This window comes from Diabrotica virgifera, chromosome 4, assembly GCF_917563875.1.
Source record: "Diabrotica virgifera virgifera chromosome 4, PGI_DIABVI_V3a".
NCBI classification, from domain to species: Eukaryota; Metazoa; Arthropoda; class Insecta; order Coleoptera; family Chrysomelidae; genus Diabrotica; species Diabrotica virgifera.
In genome coordinates, this window is record NC_065446.1 from 135,408,275 (window position 1) to 135,426,077 (window position 17,803).

The window sequence follows — 17,803 nt, forward strand, 5'->3', positions numbered from 1 at the left end:
AATATTTCAAATGACAGGAATTATGACAGGTGATAAATAGCAGTCTGATTTTTGCATGAGAGTTTAATCTCTGTTCGGAGAGTTTAAGTCTGTTCTGTCGGACAAAATAAATGTGCCGTTTTCGTGGTGTGACCGTTCCAAATTTTTAACCTGTTCCACAGTTAAAACTGCCCCTGTTCCAGTGTTGGCATATATCAAAGTTTATCCGACTAGACACCCTTAAGCTATTAACAAAATTTCAGCTTGCTATTAATCAACTTTTTTTTCATACGCGGGATCCAGACCTATACATGAAACAGTTCGAATCGGCGGCCAGAGCAAACGGATGGTCCGAGAAAGAAAAAGCTGTAAACCTCACTATTGCTCTTCGAGGCGACGCTTTGGATGTCCTCCAGACCATAGCCGTAGAGGAGACAGATGACTTCGAGCAGCTTAAAAAGAGACTGAATATGCGATACGGGCACGAACATTTAGAGCATGTCTATCAGTCGCAGTTTAAAAATCGAAGACAAAAGAAAGATGAAGCTCTTCAAGAATACGAGGTCGATATTGCCAGGTTGGTACGATATGCATATCTAACAGCTCCCGAAGACATGATGGAAAAGTTGGCTGTTCAAACATTCATTGATGGCCTTCGTGATCATGAAATGCAAAGAACACTGCGATTAGCTCGTCACAAGACGCTGGTCGATGTCTTGTCTGCCGCCCTCGAATACGAATCAGCTACCCAGGCCTCTGGCGGGTACAGTAAAGTTAGGACCGTGAAAGAGGAAGAGGATGAAGACAAACTGGACCAGATTGTCAATATAATAAAGGGTATTTCATACAAGAAAACGAAGACCATAAGGTGCTGGAATTGTGGTGAAATGGGACACGTACGGAGTTCATGTAAGTACCCTAGGTACAATAATAGTCAAGAGACTCACCAGCAGGAAAACTAGAACGGGTCGGCCTTAGGGGGGCAGCTTCGACCCGCAACTTTTCCAAAGACCCTCTCATACTAATAGCTTCTTTGAAATGTCGTGAAGATAGTGTATATGTAGATGGAGAAATAAATGGTAAAAAGTATACATTGTTGGTGGATACCGGAGCGACCGGGACCATTATACGACCGTCAGTTATAAACAGTCATAAGAAGCCCTTACCAACGCGGTTGCGACTGCGGACTGCCACCGGTGAAAATACCAACATCCACGGAGAAATCCAGATACAATTAGGGATTGGAGCAGAAAAGTTCGTCCATACTGTCATAGTTGCAGACATCGAAGAAGATGTTATATTAGGAATGGACGTAATGAATTTGCATGGATTTCAGTTGGATTTTAAGAACCGGGTAATCAAAGTTGGCAACGAGGAGGTATTTCTTCATCCATATGATGATAGCACTGTGCTAGCAGCCATTAAAGAAGATACAGTTGTGCCTGCGAGGAGTGAAACGATCATCGTAGCGCGGCTACAGGGAATTGTGGAAGAAGGAACACCTGTTATTATGGAGCCATGGAACCACGACGAGGAGGTTGGCCGAGGAATCATAATTGGAAAGGAATTGGTTACTTCTGCTAAAGAAATTCCCGTGAGATTGATTAATGTCAATGACTACCCAGTGACCATCAAGAAGGAGACAAAAGTAGGAACTTGTGTACCCGTGACGTCCATAATCCGTCAGACGACAACATCAGATAATTCCAACGACAAGTTCGACCAAATGGTTGCAGTTGCAAGCCAGTCTCTAAATCAAATGGAAAAAAGAAAATTAAGGGAATTTCTTAGGCAATATCGTGACATATTCGTACCGAAAGGAGGAAAGACAGGAAGAACGACAGTTGTCAAACATAAAATTGACACTGGTACCGCTAGGCCAATTCGTCAAACAGCTCGACGATTACCACAGGCAAAGAGAGAGGAAGCTGAAAGGATTGTTCAAGAAATGAAGATAGACGGGGTGATAGAACCTTCTACGAGCCCATGGGTCTCTCCGGTGGTCCTGGTCAGGAAGAAAGATGAAACTACGAGGTTCTGTGTGGACTACCGTTTGTTGAACAATGTTACCAAGAAAGATAGTTATCCTCTGCCTCGGATCGACGACACGTTGGACACATTGGCTGGAAGTAAAATGTTTTCTACGTTGGACTTGAAGTCTGGATATTGGCAGGTAGAAATGGATCCAGTGGACAAGGAGAAGACGGCCTTCACGACAGGATCTGGATTATGGGAATTCAACGTTATGCCGTTTGGACTCTGTAATGCTCCTGCGACATTTGAGAGGCTTATGGAAAATGTGTTGAGAGGGTTATCTTGGAAAACGTGCCTAGTGTATTTAGACGACATAATCGTTTTATGAGAGACGTTTGAAGACCACCTGAAGAATTTAGAAGACGTTTTTAATCGACTTAAAGCTGCCCAGTTAATGTTAAATCCCAAGAAATGCCAGCTGTTTCAAAGTAAAGTCAATTATTTAGGACATATAGTCAGCAAAGAAGGAGTGGCCGTGGATAAGGGAAAAATCGATTCCATTAAGGAATGGCCTGAACCAACTGATAAACATCAAGTGAGAAGTTTTCTGGGACTATGTACATACTACCGGAGATTCATTAAGAAGTTTGCAGATATTGCTAAGCCATTAGCGCGACTTACAGAGGAAGCAAGGAATTATTGCTGGGATGGAGACTGCCAAACGGCCTTTGAAACTTTGAAGAGGCATTTAATTACAGCGCCAATATTAGGGTATCCACTGCCAGAAGGAGAGTTCATCTTAGATACAGATGCAAGCAATGTGGGAATTGGAGGAGTGCTGTCGCAGATCCAAGGAGGACAGGAACGAGTCCTTGGATATTTTAGTAAAGTGCTTTCAAAACCTGAACGAAATTATTGCGTCACGAGAAGAGAACTTCTAGCAGTAGTAAAATCAGTGGAACACTTCTATCAATACCTCTACGGAAGGAAGTTTCTAATCCGAAACGACCATGCCGCCCTTAAATGGTTAATGCAGTTTAAGAATCCAGAGGGTCAGATAGCCAGATGGATTGAACGACTTCAAGAATATGATTTCAAGATCGAGCATCGGGCCGGAGTTAGCCACAGGAACGCCGATTCTCTATCTAGAAGACCGTGTCCAGCAGAATGTTCCCATTGCAACAAAACAGAGTCAAAGGAAGCAGCAGTACTAAGAACAACAGTGGTCAACGACGAGTGGACGCCTACCAAGATCAAGGAAGAACAAGAAAAAGATCCAGTTTTACAGAAGATTCGAAAATGGAAAGAAGAAAATCGTCGACCATCTTGGCAAGAAATATCAAGCCTAGGCTCAGTAGTTAAGACGTATTGGGCCCAGTGGGACTCATTTATCTTGGAAGAGAGCTTGCTTAAACGAGTGATGGAAAATGATGATGGTTCAGCGAGGAGAACACAGTTGGTGATACCAAAGAGCAGAGTAGCCGAAGTACTTCGTCAGTTACACGACAGTCCATCAGGAGGGCATTTTGGTGTAAAGAAAACCCTTCAGAGAATTCGGGAACGATTTTATTGGATGAATAGTTCCGACGATGTGAAGGACTGGTGTAAGAAATGTACTACCTGTGCTACAAGTAACGGACCCTACCGGAAAAGAAAGGCTTCTATGAGACAGTACAATGTTGGAAGTCCGTTTGAGAGAATAGCTTTGGATATTGCAGGGCCATTTCCAGAAAGTGACAATGGATGCAAATACATGCTGGTGGTAATGGATAACTTCACGAAGTGGGTGGAGATCTACGCAATTCCAGACCAGAAGGCCGCCACTATTGCAGATGTGTTAATCAAAGACTGCATCAGCCGATTTGGAGTACCTCTCGAGATCCATAGTGACCAAGGAAGGAACTTTGAGAGCGATCTATTTCAAGGAATCTGTGATAAACTAGGCATGAAGAAGACAAGAACCACGGCCTATCACCCGCAATCGGATGGAATGGTGGAGCGTATGAATAGGACAGTCGGCAAGTATTTGACAAAGATGGTGTCCAATCATCAACGAGACTGAGACCAGTACCTTCCGTTCTTCGCAATGGCCTAAAGATCTGCTGTTAATGAATCAACTGGGCAAACACCAACAAAAGTCCTATTTGGACGTGAGGTGCGTCTACCCTGTGATCTAGAGTTTGGATGTCGACCTGGAGAAGATGTTGCTGGTGAGGATTACGTGAATGAATTACGAAGAAGAATGGACGATATACATGAGTTGGTCCGTTCTAATCTTCAGATCGCTAGCGACCGAATGAAGAAACGATACGATACCCAAGCCGAGAAGGGATGTTTCAAGGAGAACGACAAAGTCTGGCTTTATAATCCAAAGAAGCGAACAGGTTGTTCTCCTAAGTTGCAGCAGTTCTGGGAAGGTCCGTACCTCATTGTCAAGAAAATCAATGACGTTATCTACCGAATAAGCAAGATTCCTAGGGGAAAGCCGATGATAGTCCACCATAACCGGTTGGCGCCGTACGAGGGAGACCACGACGTAGATGAAGAAGTGGAAGTCAACCAAATTCGAGGAATACCTGACCTTACCTTTGAAGAGTTCATGGGTGCCTACGGAGGTACCGGTAAAGCAAGACATGGTGTTACCAATGAAGAAAAGCGAGATCTACTCGCACTTCCCGATGACTATTCACTGGCCCATACCATCCCGGCCAGTATCAAAGACGCACGAGGGTTGGCATCCGCCTTTCGAAGGAAGTTTGGTCGAGTTGCAGAACTTCAATGCCAACTGCCAGCTCCTGGCAAAGCATTGAAACTCCAAGATGCATCACGTTACCTATTCTATCTGGTAACAAAAGACACTATCCATGACCAACCTACCTACCAAGATGTATGGGATGCATTATTTCAATTGAGAGAGCACGTGTTGGAGTCCGACGTGCAAAAGTTAGCCATGCCAAAGTTAGAATGCCGCCAATTAGACTGGAGAGTTATCCGAAATATGGTAGAAGACATTTTTAAAGACACCGAGGTCCGGGTGTTAGTCTGTTGCAATCCGCATAGTTACTGGTGCGGAGCGAAGACCGTCCCCTGCCACTTTTATACAACTGGGAGTTGTAAAAGAGGGTCCAGTTGCAGATACCAGCATCCAGTTCCAGTCCCGACAAGGTTCCAGGAGGAACCATCTTTTAAGGAGGGGGAAATGTGACACTATTTAGTCCGCTCACAGATTGGCCTATTTCTTCCCGAAGCTTCTCGGCGTTACGAGACAATACCATTCCTATCCACGGCGTTCGAGACGACCGCTGCCGAAGTATATATAGAACCGAGATTCGAGCACAGGCCAGTCATTCATTCATCGAAGCGCGTCGCGTAATTTAATGTATTCGAATCGTATGTGTTGAAATGTGTTTAGTGTAGGAAACAGAGGTTGAACCTTGCAAAATGGACACAAGTCCGGTTTTATTTTTTTTCTGGCATATCAAGGGGTGCTTATTATAAGACTAACTTTTTCTGAAAAAACTTCGCCCCGGAACCCCCTTTTTCACCCCTTTAAAGGGGGTACCTTTTACAAAAAATTTCTTTTATAGAAATATGAAGAGGACTATATTTTCTACGATTTATTTCCGACAGCATCTCTCTATTATCCACCGTTTAGCAAGGGTGGCGCCCCAAAGTTGACAAGTTTTTAAAAAATATGTTTTAAAAAAAATATATTTTTCCCTAACTGTAACGGAAATTAAAAAGAAATGCTGCGGAAATTATTCTCAAATAGATGATTGATTTTTTGGTATAGGTTTCACTTTAGGGTAATTGCCCTTTTTTTAATTACAGGGTGTTACATTTTAAAAAACCCCTTTTTATTCCATCTGAACCGTTTATGCTAGAGTAAAAAGACTTTCAGCGATTACCCATGTACTGGTGTTATTTACAAATTTGTATAATGCACCCCCATTTTTTCCCCGGAACCACCCAAAAAAAAAGAAGAATTAATAAATAAAGTGATTTTCTTGGAATCGTTCACACACAATGCCCTTCATTAATATGCTTCATATATCATTTTGTGCAAGTTATTATTACCCATGCATGGACACTAAAAGCGATTTCCTAGTACAACCCCTGTAGCCAAAAACAATAAATAAAATGGGGGGTTGAAATTTTTTTTTTGTTTTTTGCTTTTTGATCCATATGGGCATATGCTTCATCAATAGTGCTTTTCAAAAATATATATGGTTATTGCAACATCCCTGCGCAAACCACCCCTATCCTTGAAAATATACTGCAGAAACTACCCCTATACCTTATCCAGAATGTTTTTACGATTTTCTCATTACCTATTCATTTTTTTTAAACAAAACTTACACAAGATTAAAGACCACTATTTAATCTAAAAATTAGGTCCTATTATTTTTTTTCGTTTAAGCAACCGTTACGGCACAGTGGCGCCGTAAACCTCATATATGCTTTGACGGGCTCCAGTTTTTGTTTATTTTTTCGTCATCTGTTTGTTTTATTGATAAAGTACTTATGTAAAATAAAGCAACACAGTGTAAACTACAAATCATGACCTATGCACATTTTACATTCTTTGCTCCCCAAAGCTACAGTGGTGGCCCAAAGTAAATTTTTTCATATTTTGCCACCTACACACATTTTATTGCGTTAATGCTACCTTAATAGCACAATATTCACCGCTAAGTGGTCGCTAAGCAGTGGCGGATCCAGGGAGGGGTGATGGGGGCGATCACCCCCACCCCTCTCAAACCAAGTGATATTATATTTGAAGATTATAAAAATATTCATTTATTTTTATAGAAATACTTATATTATATTAATATTATTTTTATAAGAATGACTTTTTATGCTTTAGCGACAGTGGCGGATCCAGAATCGTTAAGAGGGGAGTGCCAATTGGTTAAATCTCTATAAAAATAAATGAATATTTTTATAACCTTTGAATATAATATCACTTGGTTTGAAAGGGGGGGGAGGTGATCACCCCCATCACCCCTCCCTGGATCCGCCACTGCGTAGCGACCACCTAAGGGTAAATATTGTGCTGTTAAGGTAGCATTAATGCAATAAAATGCATGTAGGTGGCGAAAATATGCAAAAATTTATTTTGGGCCACCACTGTGGCTTTGGGGAGCAAAGAATGTAAAATGTGCATAAGTCATAATTTGTAGGTTACACTATGTTGTTTTATTTTGCATAAGTACTTTATCAATAAAACGAACAGATGACGAAAAGAAAACAAAAACTGGAGCCCGTCAAAGCATATATGAGGTTTACGGCGCCACTGTGCCGTAACGGTTGCTTATACGAAAAAATGAATAGGACATAATTTTTAGAGTAAATAGTGGTCTTTAACCTTGTATAAGTTTTGTTTAAAAAGAATACATAGGTAATGAGAAAATCGTCAAAACATGCTCGCCAAGGGATAGGGGTAGTTTCTGCAGTATATTTTCAAGGATAGGGGTGGTTTCCGCAGAGATGTTGCAATAACCATATATATTTTTGAAAAGCACTGTTGATGAAGCATATGCCCATATGGATCAAAAAGCAAAAAACAAAAAAAAAATTTTCAACCCCCCATTTTATTTATTTTTTTTTTGCTACAAAGGTTGCACTAGGAAATTGCTTTTGGTGTCCATGCATGGGTAATAATAACGTGCACAAAATGATATATGAAGCATATTAATAAAGGGCATTGTGTGTGAAGGATTCCAAGAAAATCAATTTATTTATTAATTCTTCTTTTTTTTTGGGTGGTTCCGGGGAAAAAATGGGGGTGCATTATACAAATTTGTAAATAGCACCAGTACATGGGTAATCGCTGAAAGTCTTTTTACTCTAGCATAAACGGTTCAGATGGTATAAAAAGGGGTTTTTTAAAATGTAACACCCTGTAATTAAAAAAAGGGCAATTACCCTTAAGTGAAACCTATACCAAAAAATCAGTCAATTATTTGTGAATAATTGCCGCAGGATTTCTTCTTAATTTCCGTTACAGTTAGGGAAAAACATATTTTTTTTTAAAACATCTTTTTTAAAAACTTGTCAAATTTAGGGCGCCACCCCCGCTAAACGGTGGATGATAGAGAGATGGTGTCGGAAATAAATCGTAGAAAATATAGTCCTCTTCATATTTCTATAAAAGAAATTTTTTGTAAAAGTTACAGAAAGGGCTACGTTCCGCAAAAACCACAAATTACCCCCTTTAAAGGGGTGAAAAGGGAGGTTCCGGGGCGAAATTTTTTCAGAAAAAGTTAGTCTTATAATAAGCACCCCTTGATATACCAGAAAAAAAATAAAACCGGACTTGTGTCCATTTTGCAAGGTTCAACCTTTGTTTCCTACACTAGTTATAGTTATCAGAATTATTATGTTTAGTTAATTAAATCATAAATTTGAGTTTGTAAATAAATTAGATGTGTTAGTTATAAATATTAATATTAATATTAATATTAATTAATAAAATAATATAAGTAAGTCTTCCTTGATTTAAATTAAAATTAGTGCCTAAAAATATAAATAAATAAAATAGTAGAGTCAACCGCGTAAAAAGACAATTACATCACAATATATAGTTTTAAAAATTACATAATTATTTATTAAAATTATACTTTTGCAATGCGACACAATGTCGATATCAATGGATTTTACTATTAGTACTCAAAATCAGCATGGCTTCCCTGCTCGAAAAACTGAAAGGGTACTTGTCAAGACGAGTGACACAGACCGAATTTCGTCTTTACCTCGAACTCGTCTTGACAAGAACCCCTTCAGTTTTTCGAGCAGGGAAGCCATGCTGCTTTTGAGTACTAATAGTAAAATCCATTAACATCGACATTGTGTCGCATTTCAAAAGAACAATTTTAATAAATAATTATGTAATTTTGAAGACTAATATATAAACTACTGGGCTAGTTTCAATTACTATGCAGAATGTCACTGAAGATGATATGACTAGATCGAGAACGTTCTGATGTTTTTCTATAATCTATTTCAATGACTTTTTTAAAAGTTTTTTAATAGAATTTTATACCATTATACAAACCGGAGTTTTTTACTCCTGTGTAAATTTTTTAACTATGGTATATACAGCCAATCACTGGGACTTTACTGTTATTTGGTCATTATTTGAAAGGTTATTTAATGCTCTCTTTAGTAGTATAAACAGTAACATTATTATTTATACAGGGTGACCAAAAAAATTTTTTTTAAATAAATTAATTTACAAAAAAAATAATGTATGTCATTTATTTAATTCAAAATATATTTTACTTTCAGAAAACGGAAAAAAATGTTTTTTAGAAAAATAAACATTGCTTTTCGTTTAAATTAAATGTTCAAACTTCCAAGAGGCAGGTGGCTGGCAGGAGCTGGCTTGAACATTTAATTTAAGTGAAAAGCAATGTTCATATCTCAAACATTTTCTTCTGTTTTCTAACAGCAGTAAAATATATTTTGAAGTAAATAGATTACTTAAATTCTTCTTTTTATGTCAATTAATTTAATTCAAAATTTTTTATTTGTTGACCCTGTATAAATAATTATGTTAGTGTTTATATTACCGAATAGAGAACTCAATATCCTTTCAAAAGAGCTGACATACGACCCATATTCTCATTTTAAAAAATCATCGATTACGTTATCACGCCTGCACCCTTTAGGTTGCACTATTTAAACAATTAAGTAATTCAAATAATTTAATAATTTTAAATAATAATTCCTCATTAACGTTTAATAAAAAGATTTTAAAAAAAGTAGTTAGTGGCTTTGACGGCAGGTACTTGAGGACTGACTTTTTCCTAAGTTTTTCTCAAAAAACGTGGCTAGAAGCGCTTCGTTGCGTACGGCACCAAAGTGGCGTGATTTTTTAACCTAAGCACGCTTTGAAAATCACAACCGCAATAAGCATTTTTATAAAAGGGGTACATTTTCTATCGAACACTACAAAAATTTTATTTTAATTTTTTAAACATTAAAAAATAATTATTTTTTTACTGATTTTTTAGGCTATTTAATAAAAACGCCGAAAACGGGGTTTTTGGATTTTTGTGCAGGCTGTAGGAAAAAAATAAGTTTTAGTAGCTGATTTTACTTGTAAAGGCAAGAATACGTATAAAAATGTAAATGATCATTAATTTAGCTGTATGTTGTTCAGGGTATGAGTCGAAAAATTAAACGTTAAAAAAGTTAATTTATTGATTTTTTATAAGCCTATGGCAGGGTACCCTTAGTGGGACGATATTATTATATATGAAATTCAAATAAACGTGCAAACAAATAATTAATTTAAGTACTAATTGTATTACATTCTATCGATAACAACAACATTTTAATTTTTTAAACGTTAAAAAAAATTAATTTTTGACTGATTTTTGAGGCTATTATATAGCCTCAAATATATTATATATATATTTTTGTGCAGGCTGTAGGGAAAAAATAACTTTTAATAGCTTATTTTGATTGTAAAGATTGTAAAAAAAATGATCATTAATTTAGCTGAATGTTGTTGAGGTTATGAGCCAAAAACTTCAGAAAAATGCCAAAAAACACAGTTTTTTCGATTTTTAAGTATTTTCCACGTCGAAAATGATATTGGTGCCTATGTCATTTGAAAGAACGAAAAAAATTTAACAAAAAAACATTATTTTAAAGTTGGCGAAAAATTTCTAACATAACCTAAAAAATTTCTTAAAATTTCAAAAATTTTTCCTGGGCTCAATTTTAACGCTAAAAATCTGAAAAAAATCAAACAGCTTGGTATTCTTAAGATACGTCTTCGTGAATTTTTTCAGATTTTTGCATCAACACAGCGCCTGAAAAAAATTATTTTCAAAAAACGTTATTTATTTATTTTCACGTTTTTTTCCATAGCGGACCCCCAGAAGCACCTAAGGACTTGAAAATTTGGGTGAGTGAGTTTTCAATTATATCTTTTCGAATGGCTAATCCCAAAACTGAATCGAGCTTGGTGCAATTTTGACCATCTTATAGCCTTGACCATGCTATAGCATCTCTATAGCCTTTCATGTCAATCTAGGGGGTTCTTTAAAATTTAAAGGTTTTGCAATATTTTACCTTTAAAGAACGTACTATAAGCCCACAGTCAGGAAATTCGATAACACACACAGACACACACACAATAATATCCTAAAAAAAATGAGCAATATTGAAGTCCTTCGTTGGTTTAATAATTGGGAAGGAAGTTATACAGACAATTAAGAGATGGAAGCTTGAATATTTTGGTCATAATATAGTAAGAGGTACTCGTTATAGTCTGCGTCACATCTTATGTGGGTCTTCTTCTTCAACTTATGCAATCCACTAATGGATGTTCTCGATCACGTTTGACCATTTTTGTCTATCCCTTGCAGTATGTATTAGGTGTCCTATGTTTCTTAGTCCTGTCCATTGTTTGACATTACGGAGCCATGACATTTTCTTCCTGCTCACTCCCCTTCTTCCTTCGATCTTTCCTTTAATTAAGGTTTGCAGAAACTGGTATTTTTCGTTTCCAATTAGGTGCCCCAGATATGCCGTTTTTCTCTCTTTAATTGTGCATAGCAGTTGTCGTTCTGTACCAATTCTTCTCAGGATTTCTTCATTTGCTATTCGTGCGGTCCAGGGAACTTTAAGGGTTCGTCGATAAATCCACATCTTAAATGCCTCTAGCTTATTCATTGTGTTTATTTTTAAAAGTCCTTCCTTCCATGCCACATAGGAGCACCAACCATATATAGTATTTCGTGAATATTAGTCAGTCTTAGGTTCAGGTCAAAGTCAGAGTTCGTGAAGACGTTTCTGAATTTCATGAATGCACTTCTGGCCCTTTCTATCCGACATTTAATTTCCATTTCCGACATCCATTCTTCACATAGCCAAGTCCCAGGTACTTAAATTTTCTTACGCGCTCTACATCTTAGTTGTTATATGCTAGTCTTGCATTTTGATGTTGACATAATTGACGGCTAATTATAAGGAACTTCGTCTTTTTAATGTTGATGCTAAGTCCCATGTTCTCGCTATGTTCTCCAATTTTATTGAGAAGGTTTTGGAGGTCTTCTATATTGTCTGCTATTAAGACCGAATCATCCGCATATCGTATATTATTTACCCAGGTACCATTTACTTTGATGCCGCTTTCGCATTCCTCAAGAGCTTCCTGGAAGATACTTTCTGAATATACATTGAACAGTAGTGGGAAGAGAATTCATCCCTGTCTTACTCCTCTGAGAATTTTTTGACCTGGCGTTGTTTCATTATCCACCTTGACGACAGCTGTTTGATTCCAGTAAAGATCTTCTATGCAACGAATGTCTTTTTGATCTATATCGAGTTGTTTTAGTATATGTACGAGTTTATGATATTATACTCGATCGAAGGCTTTTTCATAATCTATAAAGCACAGCATTACATCTTTCCTTTGATTGTAGCAGGTAGCAGTTCTGAGCTAGCACTTGGGTTGCAACTAGTGCTTCCCTGGTACCCAGGCCTTTTCTAAATCCAAATTGTGAGCAACCAATAACCTTATCGCATTTTGTGGAGATTCTGTAGTGAAGAACTTTGAGGAATATTTTTAAATAATGGTTTATCAGAGTTATGAGTCGGTGGTCTTGACACTTTGTTGCGTTGTTCTTTTTTGGCAAAAGGATAAAGGTAGATACAAGCCATTGGACAGGGAATTTTCCTTTTTTATAGATTTGGTTGAAAAATCTTTGGAGTATCGTAAGTCCCTCTTCATCTAACAACCTGAGTAACTCAACAGAAATTTGATCAGGTCCAATTGCTTTCCCGTCTTTCGAGGTATTTATTGCCCTAGTAGTTTCTTCAATTGTGATCTCGGGACCAGATAGGTTGTTAATATCTATCACTTTTTCCTGAACGACTTCTATCTCAGGCCTCTAGTCTCCAAAGACATTTAGTCTCTTATGTAGACTGTGGCCATCATGTTGTTTTTTAACTGTTCCATTTCCTCACACTGTTTCTTTAGCCACTTATTTTTTGCCGTTCTCCCTTCTTATGCTTTGTTGTTGTTCTCGATATTTGTCTCGATTTCCTTGGTTTTTATGTTTTCTTCTTTCTTCGAACATTGCCAGGATTTCGTCAGTCATCCAACTTTTCTTTTGTATTTTTTGTTTATAATCTAATTCTTTTTTAACTGTATCCGTCATTGTTTCCTCTATGGCTCTCCATGTGTTATCCAAATTAACTTCTCTTTCTAGTTCTACTTTTGTATTCTTTGTTTAACATCTTATTCTTAATTCGTGTGTGTGTGTGTGTGTGTGTGTGTGTGTGTGTATGGGGGGGGTGTGGGTGTGTGTGTATGGGGGGGTGTGGGTGTGTGTGTGTATGTGTGGGAAATACGACCCTCGGTTTAACAATTAAGGTGTCATATCTGCATTCGTAAAGTGGGTATTTACTGTGGTTATGAATCCACTTTTCATAGGAGTAGGTATCAATACAAGCATCAGCCAAAGGAGGGGAACGTTTTTTTGACCAGTAACGATTGGTGAGATTTTCAATATTAACTAAGTTAATTTTATTAGACAAATACATATTACATGACCTGTATTTAACCATATGTTTTGCAGCTAAATACTGTCTACGAAGATATAAAGGAGGTGCTTCAGCAAGAATTGCATGATTTGGTGTGATGACAACATCACGCCCAAGCATAACTTAAGTGCTTTAGCTTGGATGCGATCCAATATGTTTAAGTTACTGGTAGAAGCTGATCCATATAGTGTACACCCATAATCCACAATCGATCTTATATAAGCTCTATAGAACATGAGAGACGTATTAGGGTGAGCTCCCCAACTTTCTCTGCATATAACTTTGAGTAAATTTGGACCTTTCTCACATCTTTGCTTAATATAGCTAATATTATAATATATAGCTGGTCCATAGCAATTTACTATCCAGGACAATGCCTAAATACTTATAACGAGTAACTGAAGATATAGTATAATCATAGGTAGTAATAAAATTGTGTGTCCGTAATCTGTGCCTAGTAAAGCACAGTTGGACCGATTTATCAGATGATATACTAAAACCAGAATAGGAAAGCCACCTCTTTAAACATATCACATCATGGTTCATTTTTTGCAAACAGAGATCATATGTCTTATTGGTGACAAATATCGTCCGCATACTGTACTATTTTAATACTGTCATCCAACAGATCATGCAAATCAGTTGTATATATATATATATATATATATATATATATATATATATATATATATATATATATATATATACATATATTAAAAAGTAAAGGACTTAGAATAGATCTTTGAATAAGTACAATTAAAAATAGTTAATTACCTCTTATTAAATTAAACACAAAAATTACCCAGTCCAACACAACCTGCTGTTGTTTCTCATTGAACTGGTACTCGTCCTGCACTCTCCACAAACAATCAGCTAAAAAATCCAGAAACCAAAACTGAATTAAATTGTACTGGAACTGCTTGCAACCATAAACTTCAGCTAACCGTTTAATGGTTTCCTTGACGCCACTCTTTCGTACCCAAGGGTTTTTTGTCAATTTAGGAAGACGGGCCGGGACCGGAGTAACTTCGTAATCTTGGATAAGATTGCTCGGGGTCGATGGAGGCACTGGAAGATGATTGGAACATACCTCATCTATAATAAATATTGCAGTTAGTTTATGTAGTTTTACAGTACAGAATGGTGCAAATGAAAGAAATAAATTATTTATTTCGTAATCTACTATTTATAATGGGAAATAAGCCTCAATTTTACCAAAAAAAGATTTTATTAACGTTTCGAAGCCCAAATCGGGTTTCATTGTCGAAAACAAAAAAAATAAATTTATATATTTATTTCGTAACCCGGGACTCTATGAAAAAATGCCGAACCAGGTCGATTTTTATTTTTAAATTGTGATTTTTTGGTATATACATATATATCATACTAGTGACGTCATCCATCCGGGAGTGATGACGTAATCGATTTTTCTATGAGAATAGGGGTCGTGTGCTAGCTTATTTGAAAGGTTATTTAATTCTTTCTATAATAATATAAACTTTAGAAAGCTTTAGAAACAATAGATCGACGACAGAGCAAATATTTAACATAAAAGAAATCCAAACAAGCTGCTACGAACATAAAATGGTTTTATGTGCACTATTCATAGATTTTAAGCAGGCCTATGACAAAATTAATAGAAAAAAATGTATGAAGCCCTACGGCAAATGGAAATACCAGAAAAACTAATCAAGTTAATAAAAATTACCTTAAATATGACATCTAACGAAATAGTGTGGAACAGTCACAAATCGGAAGAGTTTATAGTCAAAAAAGGACTTAGACAAGGTGACCCTCTATAAACTGTGTTATTTAACCTAGTTTTGGAAACAATTGTAAGGAACAGCAGAATAGAAACACAAGAAACGATCTACCGTAACGAACATCAATGCATGGCCTACGCCGACGACCTTACACTGCTAGCAAAAACTAATACCGAATTAAAGAAAATCATGAGAAGATTAGTCAGAGAGGCAAAAAATTCGGCCTAGAAATAAATGAAGAAAAGACGAAGTATATGGTGATAGGCAACACAGAAAGAGAACCTGTAGATATGCTAAAGTTAACAGCGTTCGATGGAAAAGAATATAAATTTAAACGAGTAAAGCACTTTACATATCTAGGTGCCATTATAGATGAAAAATGACACGAGCAAAACGAACTAAAGCACAGGATAGCTAAAGGTAACCGAAAGGTCGGCAGTTTAAACAAATTATTAAAGTCAAATTACGTATCAAGAAAGACGAAAATTAGAATATACCAAACTATAATAAGAGCAACAGTCACCTACGGATGTGAAACATGGATACTAAACAAAACAGAAGAAGAAATGATAGAGAGATGGGAACGCAAGGTACTGAGGACTATTTTCGGGGGAAAAATACGGCAGACGGTTGGCAAAGAAGAACTAATCAAGAATTAAGGATGCTTTACAAGGAACCAACTATAACAAGATACACAAAGGCACAAAGAATCAGGTGGGCAGGTCATGTCGAGAGGATGGATAGGTCAAGAATGCCAAAGAAGATACTATTAAGAAGACCAGTTAGTACAAGGAGACGAGGTAGACCAAGAAAAAGATGGCACGAAAAGTTTCAAGAAGATATAGGATCGATGGAAATTACAGACTGGAAAGAGAAAGCGAAAAACAGGATACAGTGGAGAAACATAGTGCAGCAATTTTTACATAGACATTAAATCAAATTATACAGGGTGTAACAAAAATACAGGTCATAAATTTAATCACATATTCTGGAACCAAAAATACTTCGATTGAACCTAACTTACCTTAGTACAAATATGCACGTAAAAAAAGTTACAGCCCTTTGAAGTTACAAAATGAAAATCGATTTTTTCCAATATATCGAAAACTATTAGAGATTTTTTATTGAAAATGGACATGTGGTATTTTTATGGCAGTAGTATCTTAAGAAAAAATTATAGTTAAATTTGGACACCCCATAAAAATTTTATGGGGGTTTTGTTCCTTTAAGCCCCCCCAAACTTTTGTGTACGTTCCAATTTAATTAGTATTGTAGTACCATTAGTTACACACAATGTTTTAAAAATTTTTTTGCCTCTCAGTACTTTTTCGAAAAATCAGTTTATATCGAGATATTTTGAATATATTTGTCAAATCCACCACATATTTGTATATGGTTAAGTACGATTATGGAAACTTGGTAATAATATGAACAGTTATTTTTGATTTACACTTTTAGGTATATTTTGAACCATATTAAAAAAGGATCCACATCTCGATAAAAGATGCCTTATCAAAAAAATACAAAGAGGGAAAAAAGTTTTAAAAACACTGTGTTTAACTAATGGTATCGCAGCAATAGTTTAATTGGAACGTACACAAACATTTGGGGGGTTTAAAGGAACAAAACCCCCATAAAATTTTTATGTAAACATATTACAAAAGAAGCTGCAACTCGATAAAAACCGCCTTATCGAAAAAATACTAGGAGGCAAAAAGGTTTTAAAAGTATTTAATTCAACTAATGGTACCACAAAAATAATTTAATTGGAACGTACACAAAAGTTTGGGGGGGTTTAAAGGAACAAAACCCCCATACAATTTTTATGGGGTGTCCAAATTTCACTATAATTTTTTCTTAAGATACTACTGCCATAAGAATACCACATGTCCATTTTCAATAAAAAATCTCTAATAGTTTTCGACATATTGGAAAAAATCTATTTTCATTTTGTAACTTCAAAGGGCTGTAACTTTTTTTATGTGCATATTTGTACTAAGGTAAGTTAGGTTCAATCGAATTATTTTTGCTCCCAGAATATGTGATTAAATTTATGACCTGTATTTTTGTTACACCCTGTATAATAAATATAAGACATTAGTATATATTGTCATTTGTATTATGTAAAATTGTTATTGTTAAGTTGTAAAGCCGTAGGCCTCCAAGGTCTGTAGAGCAAGTTAAATAAAAATAAATAATATAAACTTTGACATAATTATTTATACGGGTGTCCAAAAAAAGATTTTTTTTAATTAAATTAATTTACAAAAAAAGAAGAAGGTATGGAATTTATTTAACTCAAAATACATTTTACTGCTGTTATAAAACAGAAAAAAATGTTTGCTTGACAAATAAACATTGTTTTTCGCTTAAATTCAATATTCACCTGCCTATTATCAGTGTGAACATTTTTAATTTAAGCGAAAAGCAAAGCTTATTTTTGAAATAAACATTTTCTTCTGTTGACTGACAGCAGTAAAATGTATTTTGAATAAAATAAATTATATAATATATTCTTCTTT

At 36.1% G+C, this 17,803-nt stretch overlaps 1 protein-coding gene across 4 annotated transcripts in view; it reads right to left on the reverse strand.

The window, feature by feature from the left end:
* Positions 1-17,803, reverse strand: part of LOC114331115 (uncharacterized) — a 276,343-nt gene that overhangs the window by 75,837 nt on the left and 182,703 nt on the right. For 3 of the 4 annotated variants that reach the window (XM_050649713.1, XM_050649714.1, XM_028280590.2), the window contains one exon: positions 14,293-14,613. The exons of the other annotated variant lie outside the window; for it this stretch is intronic. In XM_050649713.1, the coding sequence (XP_050505670.1) occupies positions 14,293-14,613 (321 nt within the window). The remainder of the gene's footprint in view (positions 1-14,292; positions 14,614-17,803) is intronic. 4 annotated transcript variants of the gene reach the window in all.